General features: G+C 42.6%; 1 protein-coding gene across 1 annotated transcript in view; it reads left to right on the forward strand.

The window, feature by feature from the left end:
* The window catches only part of LOC117491579 (neural-cadherin-like), an 87117-nt gene that overhangs the window by 47698 nt on the left and 21793 nt on the right, over positions 1–17626 (forward strand). Inside the window, exons 9-21 of the mRNA XM_034141640.1 lie at positions 94–262; positions 849–1019; positions 1546–1718; positions 4354–4521; positions 5977–6226; positions 6744–6871; positions 7233–7419; positions 9390–9533; positions 10919–11202; positions 12112–13720; positions 14535–14628; positions 15437–15621; positions 17067–17296. Of these exons, the coding sequence (XP_033997531.1) occupies positions 94–262; positions 849–1019; positions 1546–1718; positions 4354–4521; positions 5977–6226; positions 6744–6871; positions 7233–7419; positions 9390–9533; positions 10919–11202; positions 12112–13720; positions 14535–14628; positions 15437–15621; positions 17067–17296 (3792 nt within the window). The remainder of the gene's footprint in view (positions 1–93; positions 263–848; positions 1020–1545; positions 1719–4353; positions 4522–5976; positions 6227–6743; positions 6872–7232; positions 7420–9389; positions 9534–10918; positions 11203–12111; positions 13721–14534; positions 14629–15436; positions 15622–17066; positions 17297–17626) is intronic.

The following is a 17626-nucleotide window of genomic DNA, read 5'->3' on the forward strand; positions in this document are numbered from 1 at the left end:
ATGTACTCTCACTATAGTCTCACATATGATAAGTGTTCTTTGTATCTGTGTTCCTTTCACTTCTTTCTCTCTGTCTCTCTGTCTCTATCTCAGTGCCAGCAATATCGTGAGCAGGCTACAGTGCTAGAGAACCAGCCATCGGGGACTTTTGTGTTGCAAGTGCATGCGGCGGATGCAGATGAGGGAGCAAATGGAAAAGTCAAATATGGCTTAATGCACAGAGACAGCGCCATGCCTGCCTTCAGAATTCATCAAGACACAGGTAGAGCGGTCACGCATTGTCTGTGCTAAAATAGCTCTCAATTAGAGCCAAGAGTTACCTTAGAAAAGATAGAGCTGAGTTATATGCAAATGACAACTCGAATTTAACTTTCAAGTAGAACTGTGATCTAACAGGACATGAAATGTGTATGCTTGGTATTCTCAAGAATGAGTCAAATGCCAAAATATCATCCTCATTCTGTTCATTTGGTCAAGATGGATGTGATGAAATTGACAACACATAACGAAGGGAAGCTGTTTAGAAGTCTGAACACGTGTTATTCTGTCACTCATTTTTCTTTAATGGCTTCCCTATTTATTTTATCTCTTGATTTCATAAGAAAACCACTGCACATAAAAAAGATTATTGACTTGTTCAGAAGAAAATGTGTACTTGTTTTCTTGAAGTATGGGTGGATGGTTAAATGGATAGATCTACGGTTGCAAGATGAAATGATGGATGGTTGAATGCATGCATTGATTGGTGAATTGGAGAATTGGAGAATTGCTGAATGGGTGGATGAATATACAAGACTTCATGTGTGTTTGTTTGCCGGGGGACCGGGTTTTTTCTTCTGTATTCACAGGAGTGATTGTGACAGCCAGGCGTTTCGACAGGGAGCGGCAGAGAGAGTATTCAATTACAGTAACGGCCACTGATTGGGCGGAGGAGCCGCTCATCGGAATTTGTCAGCTCACCATCCAAATACTGGACCAGAATGATAACAGCCCCAAGTTTGAGAATTTGCGCTATGAGTGTAAGTGATCAAAATTATAGATGATGGTACAGCTGTAAAAATAAAAATTAGTATAGTTAAGCGAGACCGTTACTAGGTCCTTAAAGGAGTGATTCACCTTCACAATGTCTATACTGTATATCAATGTCCCCTCCTGTGTTACCTTTACATCTTGAAGAATACTTTGTAATCTCACATGCCTCATTTGAGGTGAAGTATTCCTTTAAAAAGAAAAAAAGGGTAAAAAGGGATGATGGAAAAGGGGCTCCTCTTCTACTTTAGTAATTACATTTAATTGAGGATGTGTTTTAGAGTGTGGCAGTAAATAGGCCTCTACATTTATACCATCCATTCGGCTGCTTAATGAGTATCTCAGTGTTAAAACTGGAAATAGACATAAAATAGACCATGGCAATAACCCAAATTAGTTTTGCATAATAACGACGTCCATAACACCCCTCATGCAGGATCTTACCCTCCCCTGTGAGGTTTTCTACCTCTTTGTCCGGCAAACTGAGTGCACATGCATTATTTCTGTCGTCTGTAGACTTTCTGAGAGAAGACACTTTGGTCGGTACCAGTTTCCTTCGCGTGGCAGCTCACGATGATGACTTTGGAACTAATGCAGCTATCACTTACTCCATGTCCCTGGAGCTTCCTGAGTACCTGAGGGTCAACCCTGTCACTGGATGGGTCTTCGTTTATCAGCCCATCTCACAGGTCAGTCAGCAGTGTTCAGCAGGCTCTCTGTCAGCCAGCAAACACACACACACACACACACACACACACACACACACACACACACACACACACACACACACACACACACACACACACACACACACACACACACACACACACACACACACACACACACACACACACACACACACACACACACACACACACACACATGGCTGGCCCGTGACTCTGTGTCAATAAAGTTAATGAATAAGCCACCTCTGCTTCTGTCTGCTACTCCCAATCTGGGGTGTGTACTCCCAGAGGTGCTGCATGTGGAATGACCATAAAAGACCACGGAGGGAGACTAATTTAGGCAAACAAATTAAACAAATTATTTGAGCTGCATGGGATTCTTGTGGATCTATATTTGATGACTGCACTTCTGTCCATTGCACTGATATTAAAAAGTATTCGTTAAATATGCATAAATCGGCAAAAGCTCCTAGAAGAAAACGACTATCTTAAAGTGTATGGCACAGGTTTTTAAGAAGCTAATTATTACAAAGCACGACCCGTTGTCCATTTCAGTATTCTGGCTTTGATATACAGATTCAAAGCTATTTCATTTTAGTTTATCATCTGAGGTTTTAATAGGAAGACTGACAGTGTGCAGGCAGCTTTAGACGACTCTTGTATTTTAATGGAATTAACTGAAACAAATTGGCACCTTGAATATTAAGCATTTGATCAAAGCACAAATACCTGAAAGGTTAATGTTTACCTCTGCCAAAGAGGTTATGTTTTCAGTTTGGTTTCTTTGTCAGCTTGGAAGGAAAAAATTACTGGCTTGATTTGTATCAAAAGGTGTAGCATCGGCCAAGGAAGAGCTATTTGGAGGAGAATCATGGGCGAGGACATTAGTTATTTTAACATTTTGAGGCATTTGGCCTTGGCAGAGGTCTTTACCCAGCGAGTGTCCTTCCAGCTTTAAGTCGTATAAATTATTATTTCCAACATGAAAACTAGCTATAACTATTAGCAGGTTGTCCTTGTCTAGTTGTTGTTTGTCGACAAATACATGTACCGCAAGTGTTTTACCGAGTCAAAACTTCAGTGATGTAACCCATTTCTACATCTTTGATAGGTGTGTTGTCAACTTTGATGTTTTCTGTAGCCTATCAGCACTTTTCTTCTTGTTTGTGTCTTCCACTTATTCAAATGTAGTTGTTCTTTGGCTAGAAACTTGATAAAGCACTATAGAACCGTTCAATATTTAACATGCTTTTTAGTGTTATAATTCTCTAGAAATCCTGCTGTGGACTTCATGCAAAATTGAAAATGTTAAGCCCAAAACCTCGCTCAACAAAGCTGTTGCATATTTAAACACGGTTTCAGAAGCTATTTGAATCATCCGCCAATCCTTTCATGTAACTAAGATTGTAAAAGCACCTCATTAAATGTTAAATGTCTCAGTCAGATGCATTGTTCTATTTCAATTTTTCATTACAGTTTCTGATTACAGTGAATACTTATAGGCTATATTTTCACACAACACTTCAAGTGTGTAGTATGGTTCCCCATTGACTTCAGTAGAACCTGAAGGAAACAGCATTAGACAACAGTGAGTCTTATTCTTAAGACAGCACAGCCAGAGCCAGCCTCAACATACAGTACAGTACATCTCCGCAGAGAATTACTGTAAGTGGAGATGATGGAAAAAGGTTGCTGTTACCACATTCAGAATATGTAATGGTTATGTTCTGGTTCAGATCTGACACTCTTCCTACAAATTTAATTTAAAACCTTGTTTGAATGTTACCACAAAGACAGTCATTCATTCATTTATTGTAAAAGCAGCAGCTGCTGAGTCCATGTTGGACTTCACAGATTACAATCTTTGTTCTCTGGTTTCAAGCTTTGAGAAAAGAGTTGTACTTGTTCACAAACACTAATTGGATTGTCCCAGGCATAGAAAATGGAATCACTATACTTAAGTGAGATTTCCTTTTTATCAGAAGCCAACAAAAGAGTGGCTAGGCCAGGATTTCTATTGATAGAATAATGCAGCTGATGGCTGAAATGTTGAATTTATTATTTGAGCAGTTTTTCATTAACAAAGTGATGTGACTATGACTTACATTACCTTTTACTAGAAGAATGGAATTTCCTAGGGTGGCCATAAAGAGACCCCTGTTAGAGGTTCTTTTCTTCCCTGATGTGAGTCTAATGTTGATGTTACCCATTGTCCACTAGATAAACAGAATGAAATACTCTAATGACCTGTTAAGGAAATGTGCTTTCCCTGCATTGTCCACCTTGATGAAAAACAGTTCCTCGGTCAAATGTACCCCCTTATTTCCGTGGCAGTTCAATTATAGCACAATTACAAAAGTAGAGGAGCTTTTGTGCAACCTGAATTACAGCTTAATACATTTTGTGTAAGGCTCGCACTGCTTCCTCTGTTGTTCTATTAACACCTAATCAAATTTTTTTTTTTTAATGGAGTTAATGCAAAGGCTGATCACGCTGAGTGTCTCAATAATTTTTACTGAAATTAGAGCTGTGTATAATTTGATGGTTGCTAATTAATTTTCAGTCGACAATGTGCTCATCAGTTTATCTTTTCAGCTCTAAATACCATGATAATCATTTTAGTGACTGATTGTTACAGAGAACCTACATCACGCGGGACATCATAGCTACGGACGGGGGGAATCATAACACTTCTGTGGAGCTGGCGGTCACCATCACCGACGTGAAGAACCAGCCTCCACAGTGGGAGACGGACAGCTACAGCGTCGTCATTCCTGAAAATTCTGCAAGGGACACACATATAGTGGTACGTGTGGCTATGATTGGAGGAACACTGTATATGAGCACATATGTTGTAGATTTGGCTCCTCTATCCTCTATCTCTTGCCACCTTGAATCAGCTGAATGTTTGTTTGCTTACTCTCCTGGATTAGTGCACAGTGTTATTCAGACAGCGTGTTCTCTTTGTGCTCAAAATACAGCTTTGGTAGCTTGTCAGCATGCTGTAAAATCTGTAAACATGTTTTAGTTTGATGTTTTAGAAGAAAGCTGACATTGTATCACATGTGCTAAGCAAGTTTTATGACTCCAGGCTTATTAAAACTATTCCAAACGTCTCCTTTGATGTGAGAAATAATATTGCTGTCAAACTGTACAGCACAAAATCCTCCTTTTCCTCCTAAGGTTTTCACAAAGAGGATTCACTTCCAGATATGAGGTGATTTCAGGTGCTCTGAGAATATGTTTGACTCAGATAATTAATCACGAAACAATTGTAATATGTATTTGACAAGCCTTTGCTTCCCTCAGCTCTAAACCATTAAAACAGTCTGTCCTAATTTGAATCAAGCCTGTCACTAGACAAATGATACCTGACGTACTGCAGACACAATTTTTGTACCTTGAAAACATTTTAAATATACCCTTATTTGCTCTCTTGTCAACTCTTGAGTTGGATGATTGATACCACTCTCATGCCTGAGCGTTAATTATGAAACTACAGCCTGCGGCTGGTTAGCTTGGCTCAGCATCAGGACTGGCTCTAACCAAGGTTTAAAAATAATACTACCACCAGGTGTAATTTTCAGAAATGAACACGTTTTGTCAGGTAGATGTCCCATTTTCTTTCACTAGGCTAAGCCAATCGCTTCTTAGCTCTATCTCCTGACATAAGAATTGGTATCATCCAATTCGTGGCATGAAAGTTTTTCTTTATGATCAGAATAATAACTTTCTTTTGTTGGGTTAGCAGCTTAAAGCAGATGAGTATTTAACATGACACCAGAGCTCTGAGGCGATTAGCATGCCTAGCATTAACAGAGAAACGGAGAAACAGCTTACCTGGTTGTGTCAAAGCTGAAAACGACTTATACAAATGTTATACTTCTTCTTTCATGTGCTGTAGCGTTAACAATTTGATGTCGTTAACAAAAGAATGACTAGGCAAAGACTGGTACAGATCTTTATAAAATGTAAACAGAGCTAGCTGTGAGTCTTTATGCTAAGCTTACTGTTGCTAACTTTTCCCTCCCACTTTGTGAAGTTTATAAGTGTATTTCCCCCCAAAATGTTGAACTATTTTTCAAAGCAAGAGGAATGACTTGGAAAGATGTTGAGACAGTCAGTCACACTCTGTAAGGACTAAAGGCTTTTTAACCCTTTCAGCTAAGGGTGGGTTTCCCATCATATGTGTATCAGGCTTTCTCTACTTTAAATTGTATTCAGGCCTTCAGCTATACATTTTACTTCTCATCTAATTCAGACAATCAAGGCGACCTCTCGGCTGGCTGACCCGAGGGTGACCTATAACCTGGAGGATGGGATGGTCCCTGAAACCAACATGCCGGTCCGTTTCTACCTCTCCCCCAACCGCGAAGACGGCACTGCGTCCATTCTGGTGTCCGAGCCGCTGGACTATGAGACCACACCCGTCTTCTCTCTCCGGGTTCGAGCACAGAACGTGGCTGCCGTGCCTCTCGCAGCTTTCACTACAGTTTATATCAATATTACAGGTGTGATCATATTCTCACTTAGCTATCTTTGTTCTTTGGTGTCAAATTGAAATTGTCACACTTTATTCCCTTAGCTAGTTTTTATTAATATTCTTAAACTTTCAGATTTAATTGTGTTTTTGGCAATTTTCACTTTAATCACATTTGTATAATTAAGTCAACAGTGAGAGAATGATGGATGATTTAATTAATTGTCAAAATATCATAGAATGACATTTGTTGAAAAGGTAATAGTACATTTATAGAAAGACCATGTTAATTCTTAAAATGACAATTCGATTATCTTTCCGCTGTTAAGTATAAGGCTGGGTTCATCTGCAGGTGAACAAGTTCAGCATCCAGAATGTTCCCCTCGGCATCTGCAATAAGATGTGTTGTGTTGCACTGAAGACACTAAATCTTTTATGTGTGCTGTTACGGAGGCTACACCTTTGGATGCTGGAGAATTTATGACCTAATTACTGTCTGGAAATTAACACATTATCAATTTGCTACTAAATCTCTCTTCTCTCCCAAGATGTCAATGACAACGTGCCATTTTTCACCTCCTCCATCTACGAGGCCTCAGTAACAGAAGGAGCTCAGATAGGGACTTCGGTTCTCCAAGTGTCCGCTCACGACAAAGACCTGGGTCTGAATGGAGAGGTTTGTGGTTTTGCATATCTTGTTATATTGTGAAGGTGCAAAACAATATAGAGATCTTCAACGAAATAGACAAGAAGTATTCTGTAATGTTAACAACTTAATCCCTCCTGTGCGGAAACCTTTGTTCCAGATTTGTCCAGGTGCTATTGGGAACTGTGCAGAGGAAATGAGTAACTGATTGTGATAATATCAGTGGGATGGAGTATCGATCTAGTTTTTTCTGTAATAAGAAGACAGATGGTGAAAATGACAGATGGCTCCTGTCATTTTCACCTACAAAGCCTTTAATTTGTCCTATTTCTGCAGGTTTTTGCTTGAAAGAATACTGTGGCTTGATTTTCAAATTCCCTGTGTTCCACAGATCACTTACTCTCTGCTGATTGACAGCAGCGGGGACCACCATCTGTTCCGCATAGACCCAACACTTGGGACCATCTACACAGAAGCTGTGTTTGATCGTGAGGCCCGTGGCTCCTATTTGCTGGAGGTTCAGTCAGAAGACGGCCAGGAGTCGGCGCGACCTGGCAAAAACAAACTGCCCAACTCAGGTGAGAAAATATTAGGATTGTTTTAACATGCATCAAACTTTTTTAAGCTACCATGCAACTGTTATTGATGTTTTCCAAATTTGAAGAAGATTGCAAACCCTCATACAAGTACAATTAGCTATTACATTACATGTTACTTGTTAGATGCTTTTATCCAAAGCGACTTACATACTCAATACTGTGGACAATCCCCACAAGAGCAATTTGGGGTGAAATGTCTTGCCCAGGGACACAACGACATGCTGACTGCAGTGGGGTTTGAACCTGTGACCTCCTGATCCGAACACCAACGCACAACGCACTAACCCACTACGCCACATGCCACGCCTCTCTATAGCTTAACATAAAGACAGGAAACACAAGGAAATATCCAGCCTGCTCCAAAGGCATCAAAATCATCCCATCAGCATCTCTAAAAACGAACAAATTACCACTTTTTATTTTGTTTTCAATTGATTCGGAAAACTGCTCCTGTGTCAGGCCAGAAACAGTCTGCCACTTAACTCCCTAGCTAAGCATTAAGCTTAGCATCAGCTAGCTGCTAGCTTCCTATTTACAGTACAGCCATGAGAGTGGTATCCATCTACTTGACCAACTCTTGGCAGACAGTGAAAATATATTTTCCAAAATGTCAAACTGTTCGATAAAGCTATTTCTAAGCCCATGTTCAGTGTTTTACAGCTATAACAGATTTAGTGTATCCCTACTATTTTAAGCCATACAAAATGGTTCTTTTTCATTCTAAGAAACAATGTTAGCCGCGGAGTTAACTTTGAAGTGACCTATGGCCTGTTGCAATGTCCTATTCATAAGAAACATCATTGTTATTTTCCTTCAAGCCTACAGGGCAATACTGAACAATATGAGGAATTTGTCCTCTGTGCACTGAGTTCAAAAACAGACTGCATTGGCAAAACATTCATTTACACCTTGGGATTGACTTTGAAAGGTGAACCTAATTTGATTTAGTCTTCTGCCATGACCAGACCGACTCTATACAATGTGAAACTAGCTCAGATTTATTTTCGTCACAAACCCTTTTTGAATTTTCTTGTTCAATATTTAACCTGTGTGTCCTTTGTTTGTTTACCATGTTCTCTCTACGACATTTGGGCAGTCATAGAACTTTATCCTGTGTCTAAAGTGACAGAATATGACATTTTCTATTCCCATGTGGGTCTTTTGCAAATGTTTGCAGAGGAGGTATTAGGGGTAAAGGGTGATGTTTTGGAGCAGTAAAGTCTTCTCTCCAGAAGTGCCATGGCTGCTTAGCATTTGCAATGAGCCTTAGCTGCGTCTTGGGCTACGAATCTCCCATATCCAGAAGGGGCTCATCTCCTCTGCAAACATTACCTGTCTCACTGCGTCACCTCTGGGATACACCAAGAGGAGGAGGGAAATGTGAAAACAAGCTAAGAAAAAAGAGCCACCTCCAGCACTATCATCTCTTGCTGCAGCAGCTCCAAATGAACATGTCACCCATGTTCAGTGAGCAGATAATTTACTCTTCCTAACTAAAGTAAAGAAACAGTGTAATGAGGAGGGCACAGATAAGACACAAACACTTGTCATCTTATAAATATTTAACCTCCCTGTAGAGAGGGTCTTTATACTCTGCAAAAAAGCAGCTTGTTGGAGGGGTTAAGCTCCATTACTGTTTTTCCTTCTTTTTTAAAACAGTTTCCCTCTGAAAATAAAACAATACAACTCTTGACAAAATGAATCATTTATGTAATTTACAGCGCATATTTATGAGTTGTGTTTTTCCTGATTTTCGTGTCAATGAGGCACATTGCGTTTGGTTAAGTGCCACTTCCCCGCTAAACAGTGACAATAAATTGTAGAATCAATAAACAGATGGAGCGAGTATACACACATAACCTGTTTGACGTTAAGTGTGTGTGTTTGTATGTGCATGTGTGTCTGCATGTTGCTCCGTTTAATCTTCTGCCATTCTGTCATTCTTGCAGACACAGCGTATGTCAGGGTTTTCATCAGCGACGTCAACGACAACAAACCAGTCTTTGCTCAGCGACTGTATGAAGTCGGTGTCGATGAAAATGCAGATGTGGGCCTGGCTGTTGTCACTGTTAGTGCTAATGACGAGGATGAAGGTATGCATGAAGAGGCAGTAGACCGATTGGGAGATTTGTACCGATACCACAAAAGGTTGACGAAGCAAGCCAACCAGAACCTGAGTTATAGAAGTTTTAGTGGACCACTTTATGATAACAGTTTCAAAATTGCGCTTCTTTTATTTCTCTCACTATGTCTCGAAATAATATTTATTGGCAGTCAATCCGTCAGTTTTCCAGCAGTGATTGGTGTGCCAATGTCACACTTTCTTTCAAAATGGCCAGCATTCATAGCAGAATGCAATAAATGACCCTGTGGGCAGTCTTTCCCAATCCGGCCTGAGCTCTGCTGAAATCATGCAGTGTTCTAGATTTAGCACTCGTCATTTGAGTGCTTGGTAATGCACGGTCGCACATATGTTCCAAAAAGAGTGACACGCTCCCACACAGTAGGTGGGCGGGATTTCACAAATAAAGCAGTTGCTCATCCTCCGTACAGCAGTAGTCTAAGATCCCTTTATCAGGCATGTTTAGGTCCGTTAATCAAGTATTTATGGAGAGCGGGGGTGCAGCTTAGGCTTGGCTGCAGCACTAATGATGAATAGCCGTGAAATAACACCAACCCCCAACATTAAAGTTGCAATAGGGTTGCGCTTGTGTCTTAAGAGGCTACGCTCAATCTGTCTTGTTTAAAAAACCAACACCCTGGGTCTGCCTGCTGTAAGCCTGCCAAAACCCTGTGGGAGGCTGGGAGCACTTTGTCAGCCAGGGTTGTGTTAATAGTAGAGATTAGTGTATTTACATGGGATTGTAGCTACTTTAACCCAACAGGATGATTGAAAAGGAAGACTGTTCATTCCAGGAGATTATCTGATCTATTCCAATGTTAACCCGGTAGACCATGTGGTGTCCTCGGAGACACAGTAGATAAGTTCAAGATATTGACTTCCTCTTTACCAAACTACATCCCCCCACCCTCTCTTGGGCTTTGAAATCATTCCCTAGAGGCCACTATCAAAGTGCATTACTGTATGCTGCTTTTTACTTTTTTCGAGCACTCTTTTTTTAATTAGTATCTGATTAAAGCCGAGGAGACGAGGTACAACGTTTCCATTTAATTAAGTAATCAAAACAAGAAAGGGATACATGAAAACCTACTAATGCTCACGTCTTAGAGGAAATGAGGTGTAATACCCTCGTGGTTCACCGTTCTGTTTTTGCTAGAATAATTAGGCTTCTGTTTAAAGAATACTGTATATAGAATAACACCTGCTATAAAGTATACTACCTTCCTAAAATGTTGCTATACTCATGTTTCCCTGTTTAGATTTCAGTAATCGTTTATTATAAAACATTTCATTTTTGCAGAATCAGGACAGTGATTACTCATTCCCAATCATGCATTTTTGTAAATCCTGCCACAGGAGCCAATGCCAAACTGCGCTACCAGATTACATCTGGCAACAAAGGAGGTGTTTTTGACATCGAGCCAGAGGTGGGGACGATCTTTATTGCACAGCCACTGGACTATGAACAGCAGAAGAGATACAAGCTACTGGTCCTCGCCTCCGATGGGAAGTGGGAAGACTACGCCGCTGTGGTGGTTACCGTGGTTAACAAGAACGACGAGGCGCCTGTGTTCTCCATGAATGAGTACTATGGATCCGTCACAGAGGAGCTTGACGGGTCTCCTGTGTTCGTGCTACAGGTGAGAGGCTGAGAGGATTGCTCCACTGCTTTTTATAAAAATGACTGCAATTCATAATTATCTTAAGCGCTTCTCAAGTGTAGCCGCCACTTAGTATTACTTACAACTTCATATGGTCACATGGTCTTGAAGTGCATCTTCTGTTAGTCTTGTGGTGTTTATACGCAACTGTTGTTTTTTAAGAGGCCCTATTATGCTCTTGTGGGCTTTCACATTTCTTGTAATGTGTTATATAGGTCTTTGTACATGTAAATGGTCTGCAAAGACTAAAATCCCAAAGTTCCCTCCAGAGGGAACCGACTCGATTGGACTCTTTGTTTACTTCAGTAACATAGTGACATCACTAATACTTGCGTTTCTATTGGCTAGCATGCCAACACATTGTACGTGATTTGCTAAGGGGCGGGACATCTCTAAGCAGTTGACCGGTCACATCAGAGCAGACTGGGCTCTGGTTTCAGACAGTCTGTAAAAAGAGGTGCTGCAGCACAGGCAGTATGAGAAAAATAAAGAGCTTTTTGAACATTGAAGCATGTAAACATATCACATTAGAAGAGCAAAATACAAATGTGGACCTGAAAAGTAGCATAATATGTCCTCCTTACCATTACAGAATTATCCTTCCACTAAGTAGGAGAATCAGCAGTGATGGATCTTGTGTAGGGAAAGGTAGCAGTAAGGCTGTCAGACCCACTCTGAGGCGAGATGTAAGAGCCATGCCTGATCAGAGCTCATTGCTTTAATTTAGGTGGTCAGGAAAATGTGCAAACACTTAAATGGGCTCTCTTAAAAATCCAAAAGCAAAGAAGAATAGGTGATGACTGAAAAGAGATAAGAAGAAGCATTCATTTGGGTCTGACTGGATGAATGAACGTCCATTCTCTAAAGAAGTTGTCTTTGTCTCTGCAGGTGACAGCGAATGACCCCGACAAAGACGCAGACCAGGGCGCCATCCGGTATTCCATTCACGGCCAAGGGGCAGAGTCACACTTCATGATCAATGACATCACGGGGGAGATGTATGCCCAGCGCACCATGGACCGAGAGCAGCGTGCCGTCTGGCGCTTCGTTGTCATGGCAACGGACGAAGAGGGCGAGGGACTTACTGGCTTTACGGATGTTATTATCAACGTGTGGGACATCAATGACAATTCCCCCGCCTTCACGTGTGCGCCTGATAATTGCCACAGTAGCGTTGTGGAGAACTCCCCTCCTGGAACCTTTGTTGTGGAAATGACGGCGTTAGACCTTGACGACGCAGCAGTAGGTCAGAACGCAATCCTCACGTATCGGATTACAGAGAACGTGCACAACGCAAACAAGGAAGACCTTTTCACTATTGATTCCAGCACTGGCACTATATCTGTGGCGGCAGAGGGTCTGGACCGGGAGGTTGCTGAAAGCCACCGTCTGGTATTGGAGGCCCGTGACGGCGGAGGTATGACAGGTTCAGCGACCGCCACTATAGTGGTGACGGACATCAACGACCATGTGCCGAAGTTCAGAGAAGACCGCTGTGGCGCTCGTGTGCCGGAGAGCACAGAGGTAGATGCTCCTATCCTGGAATTGAGCGCCGTGGATCCTGACGCTGGCACTTACGGACAGCTGGCCTTCAGCGTGGTGGCAGGAGACCCCGAGCAGCGGTTCTACATGGTGAGTCACAGACTGGAGCAGACGGGCACCCTGATGCTGAAGAAGAAGCTGGACTTTGAGAAGCAAGGGGAGCAGCGGTTCAACCTCACCATCAAGGTGGAGGACTCTGACTTTTCCAGCCTCATCCACTGCCAGGTTCTTGTGCAGGATGAGAACGACAACGCTCCCGCTTTCAACCCCACCTCCCACCTGCTCGCCCCTTTGCCCGAGGATGTAACCGTGGGAACTACTGTTATTCAGCTCACAGCCACTGACTCTGACTCGGGGCCAAACGGGGACGTTTTGTACAGCGTTCTCCCTCAGTCTGACCCGCATGGACACTTTACAGTCAGCCGAGACGGCGTGGTCATAGTTGCCAGGCCTCTGGATCGGGAGACAGTGGCGGGTTATGAGCTGGTTGTCATGGCGACAGACCGGGGTACCCCTGCACATACTGGCAGTGTCACGGTCCACTTGCCGCTGCTTGACTTGAATGACAACGGGCCGGAGCTGGAGACAGCCTACGCTCCGGTGCTGTGGGAGAACAGCCCGGCCCCTCAAGTGGTGCGGCTCAGCGGGGGCTCCACTCTGCTGCACGTTGTGGACAGAGACTCCCCAGAGCACGGGCCTCCTTTCAGACTCTCTCTGCCCTCACTTTACTCCACTGACTTCCATCTGCAGGATCACGGGAACGGCTCGGCCACGCTCACTGCTCTGAGGAGATTCAATAGGGAAAGGCAGAGCGAGTTCCACTTGCCCGTGATTATGATTGACAGCGGCGATCCGCCAATGACAGCCACAAACACGCTCACAATCACCATTGGTGACCTGAATGATAACGCCCATCAGGCAGGAGAGAAAGATGTCTATGTGCATAGCCGCAAGGGTGAGTTTCTGGCTTCCCCTCATTTCATTCTCCCTGCCCCTTGCTTTCGCTACAGAGCTTTTCACTGCAGGCAGAGCTTGAGTGAAGAGGGGTAACTGAGGCCACATTTTTCACTCCCATACCTGCTCTGTGTAGTCTGGAATTCATAATTGTGCTCTTCCTTTTACATTCTAACAGTGTTTTGTTATGGTAATATCGTTGTCAAATCCTTTCTCAAGCCCCACGCCTAAAGCTCATCTGAGCATCACATTGTGATGAGGATCATAATTCTTCTTCTCCTTTTTTAGTTTATTACCCTTCAGGTGAGTTGGTTAGGTATGTCGGCTTGTTAGTGTTTTGATCGCATACTCAGCTACATGGCAGTTTTGGTAATTGTTGAAAACAGGAATGCCGTGAATCATCCAGGCTGCCATTGTTTACCCAGCTGCAGTACTCTGGCACTGCAGGTCGATAATAACATAATCCATACTGAGATAGCCCTGCTTCCTTAAGCTCCACGCTCTCTGAAGTGGAGCACTGAGAGCCGATTCATTCCAGCAGTGGGGCTCCACAGTTATGAGCATAATAAGTAGAACAGAACACAGGAATGCAAGATAAGGAGAAGAGAGGGACGAAAAGATATGTGTTAGCATCAGCAGATTCTGTCCGGACTGAATCAGTGTGTGTGTGTGTGTGTGTGTGTGTGTGTGTGTGTGTGTGTGTGTGTGTGTGTGTGTGTGTGTGTGTGTGTGTGTGTGTGTGTGTGTGTGTGTGTGTGTGTGTGTGTGTGTGTGTGTGAGTGGTGTGTGTGTGTGTGTGTGTTTACCTGGAACAGGAAGGATGGCGAATGCGGCACTGGGGATGGTGTATGCCCCAGATCCTGATGACTGGGACAACAAGACCTACACTCTGGAGACAAGTGCAGCCAAGTAAGAGCTCTGTGTCACATGCATATCATTTGTACTGAAAACCTGCTGATCTCCAAATGTGCAGCACAAGTACAAGCGCTAAAGCAATACAGTACAAGAAGAACTGCCAGCTGTGTAGAATTTGAGAAATAAAGAGGATGTGGACTCAGCTATGAGGCTTTTATTCTCTATCAAAATCTCTTTTATTCATATCACTCGGCTTGAAACAGGCGATTCTTGCCTAACAGGTACTTCTCCTAATCTTAATCCAATTCCCTGGCATCTAATATAAGGCACACTTTCCAAAGGAACTTTTAAAAGCTGTCAACAGTGATTGCCTTTCTGGAAAATGCGACGAGATTCAAACAAATTAAGCAATCTCGGTCTACCTGTGTGACGTTCCCGTCCGAGATGAAACCAACTGTACGACGACCGTCTGACTGCATCGGGACCTTGTGCAGCTATTCAGTATTCATACCGTCAAGATCAGATTAGAAATACCAATTGCGTATTTGTTTTATTCATATAAAAAAATCTGACAGTTACCATGACAACTATGTAGCTCTTTTGGTGGCAAATAAATTGTCGTCTTTTTCTTTTTATGTATGTGGTTTTTTCTTACAATTCATTTGAATGAACCTTCGTCTTGACTAAACCCTGCTATCGCTGACCAATTCTCTTCTTGTCTGTCTGCTATCTGTCAGGTGTTCTTTCCTCTGAACAAAAGCGTAGAGACAAAAGAGGCCACTTGTCTTTCTCTTTTTTCTTTCTCTTTCATCTTCCTCTGAAGCCGTCTTCTCCCCCTAAACAGCTCCTCTGCTTTCCTCAGATACTTCAGTCTGAACCAGAGCTCAGGAGTGCTGACCCTCCGCCAAGACACTCCAGCAGGCAGCTACTGGTTGAGGGTCGGGGTGTCTGATGGTGTGTGGCCCGACGTGTTCTCAGGGGTCAGAGTTCATGTCAGGGATCTGGAGGAAAAGGCCATCCTGTCGTCCGCCTCGCTGCGTCTGACCGGTAACATTAGCACAAACACTGACTCCCCTTATGGCACAAACACTCACAAACATACGATGGCCGACAGGGGCAAGCGCGCTACGGCCCAAAAAACACTTCCATTATGAGAAATGCACTGCACTTGCAAATATAAAACGAGAAATGTGCCAAAACAAACAAGAAAATAAACACGTGAAAATGAAGAAACATCTTCACCAACTTAACAACACATGTAATAACTAAAAGCACTGCATGAACTAAACACTGCAAACACGAAATGCTGCAAGAAGCTCAGAACACAACGGAGCGTTTCTGGGATTATAAAGTTGGCCAACTGTCACTGGAACCATGCCTTAAATCGAAGTTTTATTGGCTTATTTTAATATTTTGATCGCTTGATTCCTTCCGATATTTTTGCAGATCTGCTGTAAGCTAGCTAGATAACGTATCTAACTAGTATTTTCAAATATACTGACAAAACCCTTACAATCATGAAACAGACTAATTCTGAGACAGTGACAGTTGGCGCTCCGGTCCCAGCTGTGTGCGTCACTTTTTAGTTTCCCCGTTTCCGTCGTGTTTTGAGCTTCTTGAGTTGACATATTGCTGAAGATGTTGCTCCTTTTGCATGTGATTTGGCATATTTGTGGTTTTACATTTGCATCGTCTTTGAAACTGCAGTGCGTTTCTCTGTGTATTCAAATGGATTCCCTGCCTCAGTCATCCTCCGCAAAATAAAAATGTGTTCCTCGTTGCTGTTGTTGTTCAATTGTGTTTTGAAGCTGACGTTGAAAGAGACAGCCTCTGCCACAGGCATGGTACTTTTCATTGGCTTATTATCAGCTTGTCAATCCAGTTAACGCTAAAATAATAGGCTGTCAAGAGACATTTTTACACTTGCATTATTTAACATTTCTAAGCATTCTAAAGCAACCTTTCACACTGCCTGTTGGTAACAGTTTCTTTCTTCGTCGTAGTCTTTAACACTCTAAAGTTTATGTTCGAGTGTTCGTTTTCTCTGTCAGTCTCTTGGAGCAAATCGGAGTTATAAAGGTCAATTTGGAAGTGTCAGGTAAAGTCCTTGACATTTAAAAAGCCGTTTGGAGAACGGCGACGAAGGCTATTATGGATGCCTCTGACTCCAAGTCATTATCATTTCTGGAGATTAAAGATGCCTGCCCACATTCTCCAGATGTTATTGAGAGGTGGCACCACGTATGTGATTGATTTGACGGACATTCGAATATTTTGTTCAAGTCCCTAACTTTTTTTCACTGAAGACATAAAAGATTTGTACTTGACTGCATCACGACTCATTCACCTTATGGATGATTCAGTGAGGGAGTGGATCGATAGCGGGAGATGTTAGACTACCGCTGGTGCTAATGGAATGAGGAACTCGTAGACTTTGATCAGCCCTGTAGTTGTCATTGACGAGTCAGTACTCCTCTCTTTGTCTCCTGAAGGCATAACAGCGAGAGATTTTATCGACTCTCACGTCGAGGGAAGGAGTCGGCTGGAGACGTTCTGGGACTTCCTGTCTGAAACCCTGTCTGTCAAATCGGGGAGCATCAACATATTCAGCATCGCTGACAGCCAGGAGAAAACTGTGGACGTTCATTTCTATGTGCTAACTGATAATGGCTACCTGCGCCCAGAGAAACTGCACGCTGTCCTCGCCGCACATAAAAAGAAGGTATATATACCGCCGTGTCTGATAGATAGATCAATGCTCGTGTATCAAGTGATACACTTGGGAGCTTGAGGGGAAAAGATAACAGACCTTTTTATCTGCCCTTTTATTTCCACACCAACTTCCTGTCGGTTAACTGCCTGGCCCTGTCATGTCTCTTTGTCTCTCCCATTCATTTCTTCTCTTTCCTTTCTATAATGGCTTTCATCTTTCATGCTTTGGTTGTGCATCATTTTTAATCCTCCTGTCTAGCTATTTGTTATAAACAAGCAGTTATAGAATATTAAAAGCATTTATGCAGATTAGGCCCTGATTTTCAACTCCTTTGTATTG

Source organism: Trematomus bernacchii, unplaced genomic scaffold (assembly GCF_902827165.1).
Source record: "Trematomus bernacchii unplaced genomic scaffold, fTreBer1.1, whole genome shotgun sequence".
NCBI lineage: Eukaryota > Metazoa > Chordata > Actinopteri > Perciformes > Nototheniidae > Trematomus > Trematomus bernacchii.